General features: G+C 39.1%; 1 protein-coding gene across 1 annotated transcript in view; it reads right to left on the bottom strand.

The window, feature by feature from the left end:
- epb41l3b (erythrocyte membrane protein band 4.1-like 3b) overlaps window positions 1-11,220 on the bottom strand; it is a 30,883-nt gene extending 19,663 nt beyond the window's left edge. Inside the window, exons 1-7 of the mRNA XM_079224237.1 lie at window positions 11,156-11,220; window positions 7,747-7,890; window positions 3,058-3,162; window positions 2,764-2,806; window positions 2,591-2,666; window positions 2,107-2,325; window positions 1,178-1,265 (exon numbers count right to left, since the gene is read on the bottom strand). Of these exons, the coding sequence (XP_079080363.1) occupies window positions 1,178-1,265; window positions 2,107-2,325; window positions 2,591-2,666; window positions 2,764-2,806; window positions 3,058-3,162; window positions 7,747-7,800 (585 nt within the window). The 5' untranslated portion in view covers window positions 7,801-7,890; window positions 11,156-11,220. The remainder of the gene's footprint in view (window positions 1-1,177; window positions 1,266-2,106; window positions 2,326-2,590; window positions 2,667-2,763; window positions 2,807-3,057; window positions 3,163-7,746; window positions 7,891-11,155) is intronic.
- Between the last annotated feature and the right edge of the window lie 6,343 nt (window positions 11,221-17,563).

Genomic DNA, 17,563 nt, shown 5'->3' with positions numbered 1-17,563 from the left:
ACATTTATGTTTAACATATCACTTGCACACTTCCTAAAATACATGGTTTGGATTACAATACAGAAGCAAAGCAATGTACTGCTGTGGACAGGGGCCGCCAAACGCATTCTAGCCACAGAAATGAAAGACAAAAAAATAAAAAATAAATATCAGTTTAAGTGTCTTGAAGCCTGACGGGGATCTGAAACTGAATTTATTTATGCTCTCTTCATGGCCACAACCCCCACTGACAAGTTTCACTTTCAGTTCAGTTCCCCATCAAAAAAATACACTGATATTAATTTTCTTTGGTGGGCCTTTTTTTTTTTAGGTGGTAAAAATAAGTTTTGCGTCTGCCCCCGTCCTTAGCAGAACATTGCTTTGTTCCCGAGCTTTCTCCAAACTGCGGAGGACTGTTATTCACTGTATGTGATGCAGCGAGTATAGACAGCCCCACTTCAAATTATCTGAATTATCCCTTTAACGCTTCTTGGAAACAACTAATATTACTGGAGTCATGAGTGCCATTCTAGTGTATAACTTAAAATAATAGTTCAACATGTTGGTAAATAAACGTTACATAAAATAAATTCACATCCTTGCAGAGAGTAAGATTGAAAGAACGATTTCATGTCTGTACTGTAATCATGAAGCCACCACGAGCAGCTAGTTAGCTTTGCACAAAGACGAGAAACAAGGGGGAAGAGCTAGCCTGCCGGTGTCCAAATGTAAAAGAAAGTTAATGAGTGAGCTTTAGAGGTTCTGGTAGTTGGGTTTTGTTCGCTTTGGACAGAGCTAGGAAAGAAGTTTACCCCTTCTTTGTGCAAATCTAAGCGAACAGACTCACTTAACTGTAGCTTCCTATTTAAAGTACAGAGTGGCATCAATCTTCACAATAACTCAGCAATAAAGTGAACAAGTGTAACTCCCTAAATGTTGAACACAAACATGTATATCAATTTCATTGCAGATACATTACATTTTTACGAACCACTTAAATCAGTTCCCTGGCTAACTTGTGAAAGGAAGTAACAACTTCAGTAAAAGAAGAAAAAAAAGATTTCCCAATATGATATTATCAATGTGGAAAACAAAAACTTGACATCTACAGCTCTGATGAGCCATCTCCAAATCATTGTTCATTTTCATTATATATTTAGTTTGACCTTGAGAAACAAAGTCTGTCGTGACTCGTTACCTTAGCGTGGTGGAGGTCCACGCCGTACATGGACAGCTTCTTGGCATTTTCCAGGAAGTGTATCTCTGCTTCCGCTGGTGTCATCCCCCTGATACAGAGCAGAACAGGTCAGACAAGGTCAAACAAGAGCAAGTATAGCAAAGCAATTTGAAGCTCTCTGAACAATGTGAATGTGTAACACTTGAGAGATAAGAGACCAATAAGATCTAAAACAGGGATAATTCAGTTTTATTGCATAAAAGCTTTTGGAAAATGGTCGTTTTTATGGATGCTTTTAACTGAAGTGCAACAGAGCAGCATGAGTGTAACCATTTTTAGCAGAGATGGGTCTTTAGAGACATTAATCTATTGCCTTGCTCCATCCAGTAGGCTACGCAGGACTGCATCAAATAATTGTAAGACAGGAACAACGAATGGCTCAGATAAAAAAAAAAACCCCAGCTATATCCATTTATAGGAAAAAATGAATCTAATGTCTGGAGACATGCTGCATTTCAGAGTATTATTCCAGGCTGTAATCATTCACTTTCTCTAACTGGCTTGGGGTTCTCAGATTCAGGGTTTAAAAGGCCCTAAAAACCTATTTATTGATGTCATGATACTAGACATTGTCTCAGATTTTGGATATCCATCATTCATATATATATATATATATATATATATATATATATATATATATATATATATATATACATATACATACATACATATAAAAATAATACTAATGTTGATATGCTCATCTGAATTTGCCTTCTATTATTATCTTTCTCACATCAGTAACCTTTAGAAATGTTGAATTATGTCTAATATCCATTCTTTTTGCAGAGGCAGCACAGTGCATAACTGAAGAGAACATTCTTGATCGAAAGTTACACCAAGCAGTTCAAGCTCAGCATAAAAAGAGTTGCGGAAATGATGCCGAGACTAACTTGTAGGTCTTATGGAGTTCCATGACTTTCTCCTCGAGCTCTTTGGTTTGGTTTGGAGCGAAGCGCAGTTCGCTGATGTAGTCGCTGCCTAATTCCTCTGGGTCGTAGTCTCCCAGTTCAGACTGCACTGTGTAGGAGCCCAGCACCGTGTGGGTGGCAAAGGAGCAGGGCAGACGGCCTGAAACCACGTCATCTCTCAGCTGCTGACAAAGGTAGTACCTGAGAGAGGAAGAAGAGGCCAATAAACAGTTTATTAGGTTTTTGTTACAGAATACAACTTGTTTGGATATTCTTTGTAAACCTTCAGTTTAAACTAAAATATACAATGATCTACATGGTCTTATGTTCTCCTTATTAAGATACATGTTCAGGCATTCAAATACATAAATACCAATGAAACTCAAAGTCAACTTAAAAGAATTAGGATGAACAGAAAATAGCAATCACATACTCATCATCAATTCTAGATTAGCTGCTGACTCACCTTGTGATATCCTCAGTCAGCTGGGAGGGGTCTGGAGGGTAAAACTTGACGTTGAAAGCAAAGTTCCAGGGACCGGCTGAGAAGTAGAAAGAACATTGAATTATCAAAGCAGCATTGTACAATTGCATACAACACTAAACACTCAAGCGGCTTTATTAGATTACTAGACTTACTCCTGATCTGCTTCTTTAGCTCCTTGGAAGGGTCTAGCCAATTCTGCAACAGACAACCACAGATGAACGTATTTGTCGTGACACATTTACTAACAAATTAATAATAACAAGATGTTTCTCTTCAATTGCTTCCTCAAGTGCACTTTTATAAATGGACTTTTTAAAAGCTTACACGTTATTCAATGTCCTTTAGCATATTTGACTCTTCCATGACCTTACTTTTATTATACAACTCTTACTGTAAAAGTAACAATTTCACAAAAACTGATGATTAAATTACAGATTTTATTTTACCTTCTGATTCTCTACATCTCTGCATGTGATGCCGTAGTAGTCCTTCTCCAGTAGATTGAGGTGGTCACATATTTTATCAAAGAGCACTTGGCCCTTTGCTCGTTTCTGGGAGAAAAAAAAACACAAGATAAACATATTTAACAAAGGATACACTGGCAGTCATCGTCACATCTTTAACACAACAATGATCTGCTATCTAAAGATGTCATTGGATTTATTATCCTGATATAGTTGAACAAAACCTAATAATTTTTCAGAAAACAAAAATATGAAATCAAAACTTTCAATGATAAAAACAGCATGATGATGCAGCACATTCATCTGCTGCATCACACAGCCCCTCCTGTAGGAGTTAACCCTCGAAGGTATTGCAGCAACATTTGACTAACTGGACCACTATAGATCGATTCCTTCTATAAAAAGCATGGTAGTATAAATACACCTTAAAATTCCTGAGCTGAAGGTGAACATCAGCAATGTGAACGCTTAAAACTAATCAATTGTATGTCTCTAGCTGAGTGCCGGATGTCAATGGCTGGAGCGCTGCCGTCTTCCCCGCTGGAGGCAGTTGAACTTCACAGATTCATTTGGCCAGCTCACATGAGATATTTTAAAAGGCCCGAGTTAAAAGGCAGCTCCTCACGGCTGGATTTATTGAAAACCACTGCCTGCTTATTCTAGACCTTCTTTCAAATTGCTATGTCAAATGTAGCCCATGCCAGATAGAAATAAACACATATCTGGCTGGTATGTAGAAGTAATCCACAACATATATGGTACATTTATTCCACCATCCACCCACACTCTTTCATCACTTGAAGCATACACTGGTCCTTTTTATGATGAGAACTCTGTAGTGTCTCTGCGTGATTTATAACGGAGCCATTAAAGCCGCTGGTGGCAGAGAGTTAATCCTGCCAGAACATCTCTGAGGGAATTAGCCGTCGTGACAGACTATTGCTGCCCTGCTGTGACAGTGGATTCTCAGCGCAACACTTTGGTTCTACTGACACACACACGCACGCACGCACACGCACGCACACGCACGCACACGCACGCACATGCACAAGCACACGGCTTCTGTTCCGTCTTCCCGAGGGTTGTTCACGAGAATGCGAGCAGAAGGAAATTGGAAGGAAATTTGATCTCAAATAAGAAAAGAATCATCAATCTTGATCATATTCAAGATTAAATTTAAAAAGCAAACAACAGCAGTAGCTGCAGTGAGTTTGGAGATTCACAGATTTTAGATAAAGTTGCATCACCCAACCATGAATTAAAAGTAGGGCTAAAACTAACAATTTTTTACAACTAATTTGAAATAAATAGTAAAAAATGCTATTCAAAAATATGCCTGTGATTTGGAACAACAACACAGTGAGAAGTGGGACGTAACACCGTCTGAAGAGAGGTAGGGGCGGTGCAGCAGCTCTGTGTCACAGAAAAGGATCGGACACGATTAGTGCAGACATCTTTCTGACAGGAAATTGAAATGGAGTTGAGCCTTGGAAAACTACAAGGTCAGGGGGATAAAAGTGTCAAATCCTGACATTCTGGACCAGTTTCAAATAGGATTGGGAGGAGGAAGAGGAGGAAGACTGCCTGGCAATTACCCGGGAATCCTCTGACCTCAATTGTATCACATTGCCACACACACACACACACACACACACACACCATAAACTGACCTATCTCATGTCGGCTGGGTTTCAGCCTCAGGACTCGTTCATGCAACAGTTTTTTCAGGAAAGCACTCCGACACGTCATGATTGTGCCTTACATGTTGCTATGACAACTCATCTGGTAAGCAAACAAGTAATTAGTTTAGTAATTTTACTTGATTAATATTTTTTTTTTTAAAGAAACCTTTTCAGTCAGGGTCTTCGTGTTGCGAGTATTGTCCCAATACCAACATCATCCAGGAGTGACTCATGCCTCCAGCATGGCCACTGCCTCATCTGGGAGCTTGATTTTGTAATATTGTGGGTTTTTTTTTTTTTTTTTTTTTAAAAAGCGCATGCATCCGTTACGACCATATGACAAAAGCAGATGGAACAGTTATCCAGAGAGTGCAGCGAAACTGACAGTACAAAGGCTTGCTCAAGTGTCCTTAGCGGGCCTCCATTTATTCACTCCTATCATGTAATTATGTTCCTATTATATTGCAATTCAAGCAGTGCCTGCACACTGGAATCACAGCTCCCTTTAGTTTTATGTGGCTAAATATAGCAAAAATAACCAGTAAAATAGTAATTACCAAGAGTGTCAAGATATCGTCATAAGATGGGAAAATAAAAACATGAATGGACATTGCATGAGGAACACCTGTATTCAGATATCAGAGGGAGCTTTGATTTCAGAGTACAGTTATTCTTTGAATTTCAATTTTATAATTAAAAAAAAAATCCAGCACCTATTCCCATTAGGTTTTGTGAACGTGCACTTGGGCTGTCCTTAAAGTCATTTCTCACATTTGCATTCCTTCTAGATGTAAAATAACCCTTTTTGAGTTTTTCAACTGATCATAATTTATAGAATAGAAAAGACTGTTCAATCAGATTTTGATGCTGTCTGTTGTTAAATCTCTCTCTCAAGTCCCCGACCTTTATGGAAATACAATTTGAAAAAATTATTGTGTTCCCCTTCAAAATACCTGGCAATTAATTTTTAAGTGAAAGCAGGTTTTAATCCAGTGAAGTCCATTTATCTTATTTTACATTCAGATAAAGGATAATGACTTTAAGCATATTGTATGCAAGTGCACATGGAAATATGAATTGGTCGTGAGTGCACCTTCCTGAACAAATGCATGTAACCCATCAGCACTGCAGAAACCCTGTTTGTCACCGTTTCAAGGGCAACAGTCCAGTCTGACCCCAGTTTCCAGATCCCCGTCCTTAAGAATCCTTCCTTGGCCACAGTGGGACATCAAGTAATGATGCCAACACACGGACTCAATGACACTGATTCCCTCCAACAAATGCTCTCATTTCACAGTCTGAACCCCTTACCACCAACACAAGAACAGACAGCTAATCCCTCTATCCAAACCCCTGGTGGGGAGGAATCTGCTCAAAGGGAGATTTGAGGAGGAGCGTCTGGTACTCCCTGTTCAGCCTGCACACATTTTGAGAATGTACAACATTTAAAGACTTAGAACTTTGAGAAAAAGCTAAACTTTCCATTGTGAAGGACTCAAATAAGTAAATGTCAAATGTCAAATAAATTCACTATTCAAATTTATTCCTGAATAGATAATGCTCTTAGAGAAAGAATGACTGTTTGAAGGCAGAAAGAAGCTCCTATGTTGTGAACCTCAGGCACTCACATTTACAACAGAAATACTCTACTTGTATAAGTGGGGTTACTTCTGAACTCCAGAGACTTAAATCTATAGACAATCAGAGTAATTGTTCCACTTAAGGCTACATAGTGCTGCTTTTGGCAAAAAAAGTAGCCTTACAAAGCAATTTGAGACAAACATATATGTGCAGTGAAATCCACCAAGACCACGGCTTTATACCGGCTGCCACGATTTAGTAAAATAACCATCTTGGTCAATTAAATTAAAAACATTTAACTTTTGATACCTCCCTTTTGCTGATATGGCCAGGGCAGACAATAATAAATCCATTCAACGACTCTCACGTTCTGACCAATAATGATTAACAACCAACTCATGCTGTATTTCCTCTCTCCACAAAACAACCATTTCCATATTTATTTTTCCCACATGAGGATAAAAGCCATGCTGCTGGGATGGCCGTGTTGCAAGCTTCACATTTACAACACAAAGACACGTGTTTTTCCACCGATTGTTGGCCCTCATTTCCTCAGAGGGTTTATTTCTGGATAGTGGATGAGCTTTGAAGTAAGAACTAAACATGTAAGAACCGTTGTATTAATTATTTTCTCTCTCTCTCAAGACATAGAGAAGCTTTGGAGGGAAGACCAAATCCACAAAGCAATTTGACACAATACAAATGTAAATGTGTAGTGAAATCCATTTAATCCTTACTTCTTAGAAGGGCTGTCAAAACAGCAGAAGTCGAACGGCATTCTGACAATGTCTTTGTGGATCACACTTTTGTTTTAATATATTAATGCAGTAATCAACATTGCGGCCGTATGTTAACCATAATTTTTCCGTTTTGAAATCCAGGCTTAAATGGTTCCATGAGTTGTTTGTTTATCTAAATAATTATAACTTTTCCATTAACCCTGTTTCACCATTTTTGCAAAGAAAAGTGCTGATAGTTTTGCCATGTAAATAACTGAATATGCCTTCAGACTTCAGATCAAGCAAGCAAAAAATGTGAAAAGTGAACACTTAAAATCATTTTCATCCTAAAAAAAAAAAGATGTATTTTGCTTCAGCTTGATGCCTTATATCGGTTACATTCCTCCGGCCCATGTTACAATGTTTATCATAATCGTCCCTCTTAAATGGGCGGCACATGCTTTAGGATACTTCTACATGTGGACAGGAGGAGCTGAGGATCGAATCACAACCCTGCAGTTAATGGGAGAATAGCAACATAATTGATGAACAGAACAAAAACCCTGAAAAGATATTTCCATAATTAAAATCATTAGTGCTGCTGCGCAACAGTGAAAAATGCAACGACTGCTCTTTTCCCCTTTAAGCACTTCCTACCCTCAAACTAAAAGTAACCCGCTTCCTCTCACCTCCACATTGAGTGTGAAGTCGGAGCCATCCAGCAGGCTGACTTTACACTCCATGATCTTCGTCTTCTTCACTCCTTTCAAAGGAGACCTGGAGAGACGACTGGTGGACGATCTGTGTGAGAGCTGGTCCCCCTCCTGCTGCTCCTGAGAGGAAGAAAACACGTTTTGTTAAACAGTAATTAGTTGAATGATGAATTGTTGTTTTCCACTTTTCTCCATTGGACTTTTCTGTTGTATTTGTTAAAACGCAGTGAAGCACTGAGACGATTCTACATGTATTTCATTGTATGAATGACTTTTTTATTTTTTATTTAAAGTGTTCAGAAAACAGAAATAAAAAATACCTTCTGTTCACCATTTCCTTACCCAACTGCCCTTAATGTTAGTTAGTCTTTGACAAAACCACCAGTTCTTTCATGTGTCCAAAACCTCAATTTGGAGACTTAGACCCTGTGTAAATGTAATCTGGTCCCACTGAGGAACGCTAGAGGTGCACTGCCATTTTGTCTTAAATAGAGAAAATCAAATTTTCCACTTTGCTGAAAATAAAGCCCTTGCTCACTGACTTTATGCAGGAAAAGAGGCCTTTGGCTTTGAGACATTTTTGATTTATACTTACGAACCAAGTGGATTTAATGCCCTGGTTCATTTATATGAACATGAACATTTCTTATCTTGTTTTGCAGGCTGTATCCATTACATTGCATCGATCTAATGTAGCTCATGTAGACCCCTTTAGAAGTAGTGCTTAACCAAAGAAGAACATTTCAGTTCTTTTTTGAGAACATGAGAATTAAAGTAAGTCTAATTTTAGATTTGATTTAGTTAGAATTTACAAGATTTACCAAATTATGTATTCAAAACCTTTACAGATTATTTGTGACCGATACAGTATGACTGAAGTGGCTCTTTGACAGTTTATTACTGAGATTGTGTATAAGTGCACCCTGCTGGATGAGAGAAATCTCTCAGCCTGAGCATGTGTCTCAGCGGAAACACGAGGGTGCTGTGATTTCTCTCAGCCTTGTTCCTGCCAATTCACACAGCTCTGACAATGGCAGAGCATCATCCATCATCCGCTGTGTGACACAATGAGGGCTGTTTAACGTAGATACTAGGATGGTTCCACTTAATAGGGGACACAAGGAAGTAAATTATACGTTTAAAAACATTTTTTAGCCATGCTCGTGGCTCTAGGGAGGCCGGTTGGTTGATCGGACACTTTGATACCGACTGAAACATTTCAACAACTGCTGAAGGGATTACCATTATTACCGTATGTGTGTGTATGTGTGTAAAAATAATAATACATTGTATTTGTATTGCACTTAATATTTGAGCAATCTCAAAGTGCTACAGAGCAGAATAGAACAAGAACATTTTTTTAAGATATATTTAAAAGCAGAGCCCATAAAAGATATTTTAGCAGTAAGCTTTCTTAAAAAGGTGAGTTTTCAGGTCACGTTTAAAAGCCTCTGCAGTCTGTGTGTGTGACAATCGTCGGTTACTGCACGACGTGAACCGACATGCAGCACATGAGTGTAAATTTGATCAGCACAGAAGTGACTATATCTGAGACCGATTGGCTGGTGACTGGTCATGGTCGACTAAGCTGAAAATCGGTTGATTGATTGGCGCATCTCTAATGATAATTATATATTATGCAATGTGTACAACCATAATCATTAATCAGATAGTTAACTCAGTGTACATAGCATGGAAAAGTCTCTGATGTTCACAAAGCTGTATAGTCTCAAGGGTATGCATCATCATGTCGGCCATGCGCAGCTTTCTATTTTGTACATTGCTCAGCCAGGACGTAATGAATCTATCCATCACCTCGCCCTGCCTCTGCTGCTCTCTCTTACAGTCCATTATGATTTGTGTGTCAACGCATGCTCTATTTCTTCATTTCCATACTTCAACTTTTTTTCAACATGCTCCATTTCTTCATTGCCATACTTCAATTTTTCCACATCGTGATGAAAGCCACACTGCAGGGTCAGTGGGGCTGTGAGCCTGAGCGTGCTCAAAACACGCAGAAAAATCACAAGAAAGGCCAAACATTTTTACAGCCTGTTCACATCTGGCTGTGGGGACTTTTGACGGATGATTGTAAATTACGTTTATCTTTTTCAAAATTGTCAAATAAAGACCACCAGCTACAAGCTTAAAGACTAAGCAGGAATCTGCCTCAAGTCTGAGAACGCCCTACTGCAGTTTAGAAGCACTGGAAATTCAATCTGCAGAGTGATTAGATAATAGATTGTTTGTGCCAAGCACTTTAGTTTTTAACCTGAGTTGGAGGTTTTTTACTTATCCATTCATCTAATGCGGCTTCGCCCATTGTTCCCAACCCTGGATTTAAAGCAATTGTTATGTGGAAACCTTCAGAAGCTACTCTGCGGCGATCGGATGGTTTTTACATGTGTGTATGTAACAGAGTTAAAAATACACTTTATCACATCTGTTACATGTACACATCCATCGGTGACTGGGAGGACGACATATAAAAAAGGAATGAAATCCCCTTTGAGCACATTGTTAATTACTTCAGTGCCTCTTGGTGTAGATATCTCCGATATGAGGACCTACAAAAGACCGAACCATATCAGTACCCACGCCCGGCGGACTTGGCATACAAAAGCACTGTTTTTGTAATTATTCACTGCCAGGAGAGGAGAAAAGGTCCATACAGAGAGTTGAAATCGTCTAGAGAGCGAATTAAACCAACCTGTCTGTCTGCTATTGCCAACATGGTGGTTCTTGATTTCTTTTTAGATTTTGTAATACCACATTGTTAAACATGCAGTGTGGACCTGAGTCTATTTAAAATACTGACAATAAAGGTTTTGTCATCTCTGCAAGAAAAATCAAATCAAAGTTCATTTCATTGACCTAAACTGGAGATCTCAAACTGTGAACCGCCTTGAGGTTTTCTTCATGGTCTGTTTATTCATTCTTCCCACGGCTGTGTGAAGTGAATCCATCGAATCAGCTGACTGGGAATAATAGTCAGCTGATAATAGTCAGCTCAACCCATTTTCCCAAATTAAAGCATAGAGCACTGACTGAAAGAAAAGTTCTCTTGTCAACAGATGCATCTGTTGCGTGGCTATAAACGCCACTGAGGACACTCGGGTGATGTTGTCAGTTTTTATTTTGTTCATTTACATTTTTCACACAAAGACACAATTCATTCAGGAGTGGGATGAATGGCATGTATGTTTTCTCAAATTCAAGCTAATCTGAAGGGATACGCACAGTGTTTACACCATAAAAAACACCTTTAGATATGTAATTTAAGTGTTAGTAGAATATCGAAAAAGTATGTTTAAAAGGTGACTGATTTTCGCTGCAATCAAGCCATCACTAACTGTGGGGTGACTGTAATTACGAAGAGGCTGACCTGGTCTTTCCTGGCCGGGGTACTGTGTCCGGCGGCGGCGGCGGGAAGCTGCTCCGGGTGGTTCTGAGGAGAGGTGGGTTCGGCGGCTGCTTTAGCTTTCCCCTTCTCCGCCTCCTTGTTCTCCTGCGGCTGCTTGGCCTCCGAGTCTGCGCCCGATTCAGTTGTCATGGTAAATCACGCTGGAGTGGGAAGAGGAGGGTAAATAGAGGACAACTAGATGAGTCAGCTGACTATTTATAAATTTATCCAGTGTTGCTTTTCAGCCCTGTGCAATGATACGCTCCTTTCTGATGCAAATGCAGAGAAGTGGATATTGTTTGACAGTAGAATAAAAAATTTAATTAAAAAGGTTTGTGGCTTTTTGGTGCACTCAAGTCTCGTTCTCAACAATCTCAACAGCTGATAATGGAAAGTGCTTAGACTGCTGGTGCCTTGACATCCAGTTTCTACAATATACTCAGCCTTTCCCTCGAGGTTGACTACCTTTTTTGGGGGTGGGAATTGTTGTTTTTGTTGTTCCGACTTCAGGGCCCGTTCATTTTTCTAGTCAGGAACAAATTTTTCGATTATTCCGGCACCATGTGAATCCAGTGTTTAAGTCACACTTTCCGACTGAACGCCACGGATGAATTTCAGTGTGTATGCACGTTTTTTGGAACATTGTTGAAACAGAGCAGCCAATACTGGTAGTGAGAGTGTTTGAATGCCATCTCATTGTCCACATTGCCCCCTCGGTGAAACACAGAGATAAAAAAGAGAGCCAATAAATGGCATAATTAGATAAATCAAATATTTACTTATTTAGTATTCTTTCTTTCTTTCTTGTATGTCTCTCACACACATAACTGGCTCAAAGCACTCTCACATGGACTGCAACTGGATTATTGTCATTATCGGTTTTCTCTATTAATTGTTAAGTCTGTAAAATGACAGAAAATGGTAAAGCATATACATGTATTTCCCCCAATACAAGCTTAGGTGTTGTTATATCCCCAAAAAAGATATTCAGTGTGCAATGGTATAAAACAGAGGAAAGCAGCGCACTGTAGAAACTGCAGCCAGAAAAATCAGCGTTTTTGTTTAAAAACATGACGTAAACCATTAGTAAATTCTTGATCTGTTGATGGACAAACATACTATATACATAATGTTTCCAAAACAATCAATTAAGCAGAAGAAAGAAAATCCTTAATGAAAATAATACGTCCACAGGGGACTTGTACACTGGCAGAAAACCTGTAAACAACCAGCCAAAGTAAGTGAACTGCGTCAGTAGTACACGTCTTTCACAGCATGACCTTCCCTCTGTGAATAGCAGCATACCAGCGACAGATGCCGTCCCAAGAGCCTAAAACTGTGTAATGAAAGGAAACATCTAATAATGGCAAACAAAGATGACAGATGGGACGGATTGCACTGGGGGCACTGGGGTGCAAACCGTACCCACAGACTTTGACTTTGGGGTCTAGAGGGTGTGTTTGTGTGTGCGGGACAGCACACTGGGCCTCTGCTGCAGGGAGTCTGGGGTTTGTAGTATAGATGCCTGTCATTTTGCTGTTGGCCTGCTTCTCCCTGAGCTCTATTTATAGGGCCGTGTTTACTCCGGGAGAATTCTGGGGAGGCTCTCTCTGACTTCCAGCCGGGGACAAACGCCACTGGATCAACAAACGCAACACTGTGGGCTGAGGTGATCCCCAAAATGACGGCCATGTTAAATGGAAAAACTAGGACAAATACAATGGGGAAACTATAGCTATAAAAACTTAGCAGCAAAAGAAAAGAAAAAAATATTACTCTGTATTGCTAATTTTTGAAACAGCTCAAGCTAGAATTTGCTTTAGGGGGTCAAAATACATTACTATTTGTAATAAGAAACCTGTCTTCAGTCTTCAAACATTCTTGAAAGCTTTTTCAAGGACTAAATTCGGCCCACATGCCTAACTCCACATGTCCTGCTGTGAACAGGACTGGCAGGCACATAACTGGATTTATTAACAGCTGGAGTCCATGCCCTCATCATTCCTCCGTGTTGTTTTGATCATTTTACACTGACAGTTGCATTGCAAACATTGAATGTTTTGTTGTCTCCTTTCATGGGTGGGATTATTAGCATGTAGCCTCAAACAAGGTATTACATTTGGTATTACTGCTTATTAGAATGCAGAATGATATACTTCTTAAATAGGAAATTGTGTTTTTGAAAGCCAAAGGTTAATTCATTTTTACAAATGAGAAGTGGGTTGAATTCATATGGAATTACTTAAATTGGGAATACAATATAAAACCCCCAAAACCTACTTCAGCCGAGAGAGTTGTTGGTGTTTAAATGGATCACAATGACGTTGCCTCAAAACAGCATTACAGCACTTGCCTTCATAGAAGTCAGTAACAATAAGGGTCACTGAACGAAACATGCTAATCAAACTCTTCCTTATGTTTAAACTTCAAGTGCCATACAAAGGCCGTAAAAATGGCCAAATGTTGATTACAGGCCTGAGAAGCGGAAATGTGAATGAAGCGATGAAGTCACAAGCCTACCAACCCTGGCTTTTAAAAAGACCATGTTTTTCCAAATGAGACCAACTAATGCTAAAGCACCACAAAGGCAAATTCAACTTGAGTCCTTTCAAAACCGCTCTGCCACTTTGTTGTGTCATGCGTGGCAGAGTTGAGGAGCGGCTCCGTAATCAGTGACGGCTGCACAGCTAACCTTTGCTTCTCTTAAACCCCATATGAAACAGGAACTATAGTAGGAGGGGAGGAAAGGAACATCTTAGCACCATAGAAATGGAGGAAGAATACGTTCAGTCACTGGTGACAGGCACTCTTCTCAGGGCCACACAACGGCCCACACAGTCGCCTTGTGTGGGGCCCTCAGCATGGACTGGCACATACATTACGCATTCAGAACGCCGTATTCACAACTAATTTAGTGTCCTGGATTACTGCTGGTATACAGGAGCGGCTGCTTATTGTACCAATGCAGCCTTATCATGTTGACTAAGAGATTCAGCTTGAGACAAAGTCTTTCAAATCAAATTATCTGTCAGACTTTCTAATAAATAAACACGTGCTTTGTTGCTCTATTGCTGAATAATCTTGAGGAAAAGAGATTCAACATCTATTATTGGGTTTACCGTTGAACATTTGCTGCAGACTTAATTATGCAAAATTCAAAAGATGTCCAACTACCTTTTGTTGTCTGAGAAGGCAGAAACAGCCTAATTACAACCTGTACCTACAACCTAAAAATCAGAAGCATCTACCCATGAGGGCAATTAATCAAAATTATATCAAATCGCAACATTGCCTACTGCAATTTTCAAATTACAGGAGGCGCAATATTATAATATCAAGGTTATGTGCATGTGACAATATCCTTGTAAAATAAACATTGTCGTCCTGGCTTACACATCATATTCTACAGACCTACAAAACATCTTTCATTGGTAAAGATCCCCACAAAAATCACACAATCAATATAATGTTTTAAATGAAAATGGGAATGATGTAAAAATGATCAATCCCTCTAATATAGCAAATATGTATGTAATGGCTGATGCTGCCCATCCCTAGGAGGAAGTAATGCATATGTGTTTTGTATCAGTAAATCTAAGGAATTTAAAAAAAGAAGAATTGGTCACTTAGCATTTACAGTAACAGACATCATGACTAAAAAGTTAAAGAAAACAAGGAATGCTGAGAAACTCAAGCAAAGCATTACAACAACAATAAGCACGTTGTGCCAAAGATTTTATCAAATGTATCTCTCAGATTACCACACCAAACATTTTCACTCAACGGTCACCTGATGGAAAGCACACATTCTTCTGAGCTGTACTTGCAGATATAAACCAGGAGAAACCATCTATCTACTTGTCTTCCTCCAGAAACAAACTTTCCTCAGAAGAACAATAACATAATTATTACTACACGTCCATTTCTTCTTTACAATATAAATCAGGTAACCCGCAAATAATCAAACCCGCTGTGTGCCAATAAACAAACCAATTTAAATCAGAAATCAAATAACATTCAGACAGACTGGTGAGACAACCCACTGCAGTGGATAATCATGCCACGCTAAAAGCCAAGCTTATCAATAGGTTACATTATAGCATTGATCACTGACACTAAATACTGTGGCGCTGCGCCATGGATGCAAACTTCCATTTTAAAAAGGTCCATTTGTGATTGTAATGCATACTGTTGGAAAGTCACACACACACACACACACACACACACACACACACACACACACACACACACACACACACAGTGCTGAGTGCCATTAGCCAGAGTAAACCACAGCTGGGCCCATCCCTGTCACTCCTGCCCCCACACCCATAACCCCTCGAGGAGCTTATGGAGGTTACATGCAGGGGAATGGTTGCCGTTTTTTGACACGTCCAGGCCCATCCCGAGTGGGCCCACAGTTTATGATGAGACCCCTCTACATGGCTGCAGGGCTGACAGCTGTCTCACACACACACTCACACACACACACACACACACACACACACACACACACACACACACACTACTGTAACAGGATACCATGTAACTGGTCTGGAAACTCAAGTGAGAGACACCTCTGGTCAGGGGCCACAGATCCCCGAAGTGTTTCAACGGTCCCGATTTCAAAACTACACCCGATTTCAAAACTACAAACAAATCTATTGATCTGTCTTCTCATGAATGCGATGTTCTATTCCAGGCAAAACATTTTGGTTTCCTATGTTTGTTGTCATTTATCATTTACATTAGATTTGAGGCATTCAATGAATACTTTTAACTGCAGCGACTTACATTACATGCAACATTAGCTAAGCCTGTTAAGGGCTGTCCCTTCATTAGTTGATTAGTCAACTAATCTGTTGTTGGTCTTAGTCGACTATCATCTTTTTAGTCAATCAGAATGACTTAATCGTAAAAAACTAGTGAGCACATCTCTTGTAAACACAATATTTAAAAGTGGTGCTTTTGTGTGATTCTTTAAGAAAAGATTTGTCTATTAAAATCAACTAACACAATTTTATGAGCATTAACCGAATAAAAATGTGAGTAGTTTAACGGTCAGAATAACTAAAATTACTTTTGAAAGGGACTTTTATGATAATAACTTAAATACAATGTCCTTGTCCTACATTCTAGTAAATCCATTCTGTGTTTTGGATTGTGTCTGGTTGTTGGATGATCAAAACAAGACATCATCTTAGATTTATGTAATAATTTATGAAAATAGTTTGCTGCGTTTAGGCAAGTTTTTTTTTAGGCAGTTTTCTACTTGATCAATTAAGAAAATAATAACCAAATTAATCAGTGCTGAAAGTAATCGTTAGTTGCAGCCCTAGAAAAAAAAGTTAGACTGGAATGGAAAGAGGTACAATTGAACTGGATTGGACAGCAGAAAGGGGCGGGTCAATGACTCGATTTACCTGATTGTCAATCCTGCTAAACTGGTGTAACAAGCAACACCAAGAACTAATTATTAGCCTGACTCTACAGAGAATATTATCGTTTCTGACTGAAAAACAGAAACAACAAGTGACTGATCTACCTAACAAGCTACAATATAATGATAGACATGTTGACAACGTTGATTAAGGTATACGACAAATCATACAACATGTTTCTCAATAACATCTCACAGCTTAGCAAAGTTTAGTTCTGCCTTTAAAAATTCAGGAAATATGAACAGCCCAGATCTGTTCTCTACCTTAGTGGGTTCAGCCAGACTATTCTCCGGCTCTGGTGCAGCGCAAATTAAGTGTAGAGACAGTTCTGGCAACTAATATTTCATTTATAGAGCCAACAAACAGGTCAGCCAATAACACAACCCTCTTTGAAAAAATCTTCCTACGAAGCTACAAATTAGAGAAATGGTAGCATCAGTGACTTAGCGAAATATCTAAAGACTGATGCGCTGTGACATTGTTTTAAAAAAATATTTTCTTATCATTGAAGTAGTGTTGGGATAAAGACATATTTCGCAGAGAAACACAGATGCCAGTTTATTAGGTACACTTAGTTAAAACAAATGCAGTCTAATAAAACAATAAATCCTGCCTTCATGAAGATTACAATGTTCAGTTTGTGTTGAAACAGTCTTAGAGAGGTTGATTCAAGTTAACGGACATTTTGGAGACTGTAGTTTGTGGTGCTGTTGAACTGTGTTGCATTGTTAAACAGCAAAGCATTTCTGTTTATCTTGCCCTCAGTGATATGAATGGGGCGGACACAATAATAGAAACAAGGGTCATTAGAACACAATGTGCCACAAACTACAGCCTCCAAAATTATCATTAAATGTAAACAACATCTCTCTAAAACAGATTCAACAATAACTAAACATTATAACCTTCATGAAGGTAGTATATATATTGCAGATCTACTCTATTAGGCTGC

This window comes from Taurulus bubalis, assembly GCF_910589615.1.
Source record: "Taurulus bubalis genome assembly, chromosome: 1".
Taxonomy (NCBI): Eukaryota; Metazoa; Chordata; class Actinopteri; order Perciformes; family Cottidae; genus Taurulus; species Taurulus bubalis.
This window is presented reverse-complemented; position numbering and strand designations above follow the sequence as displayed.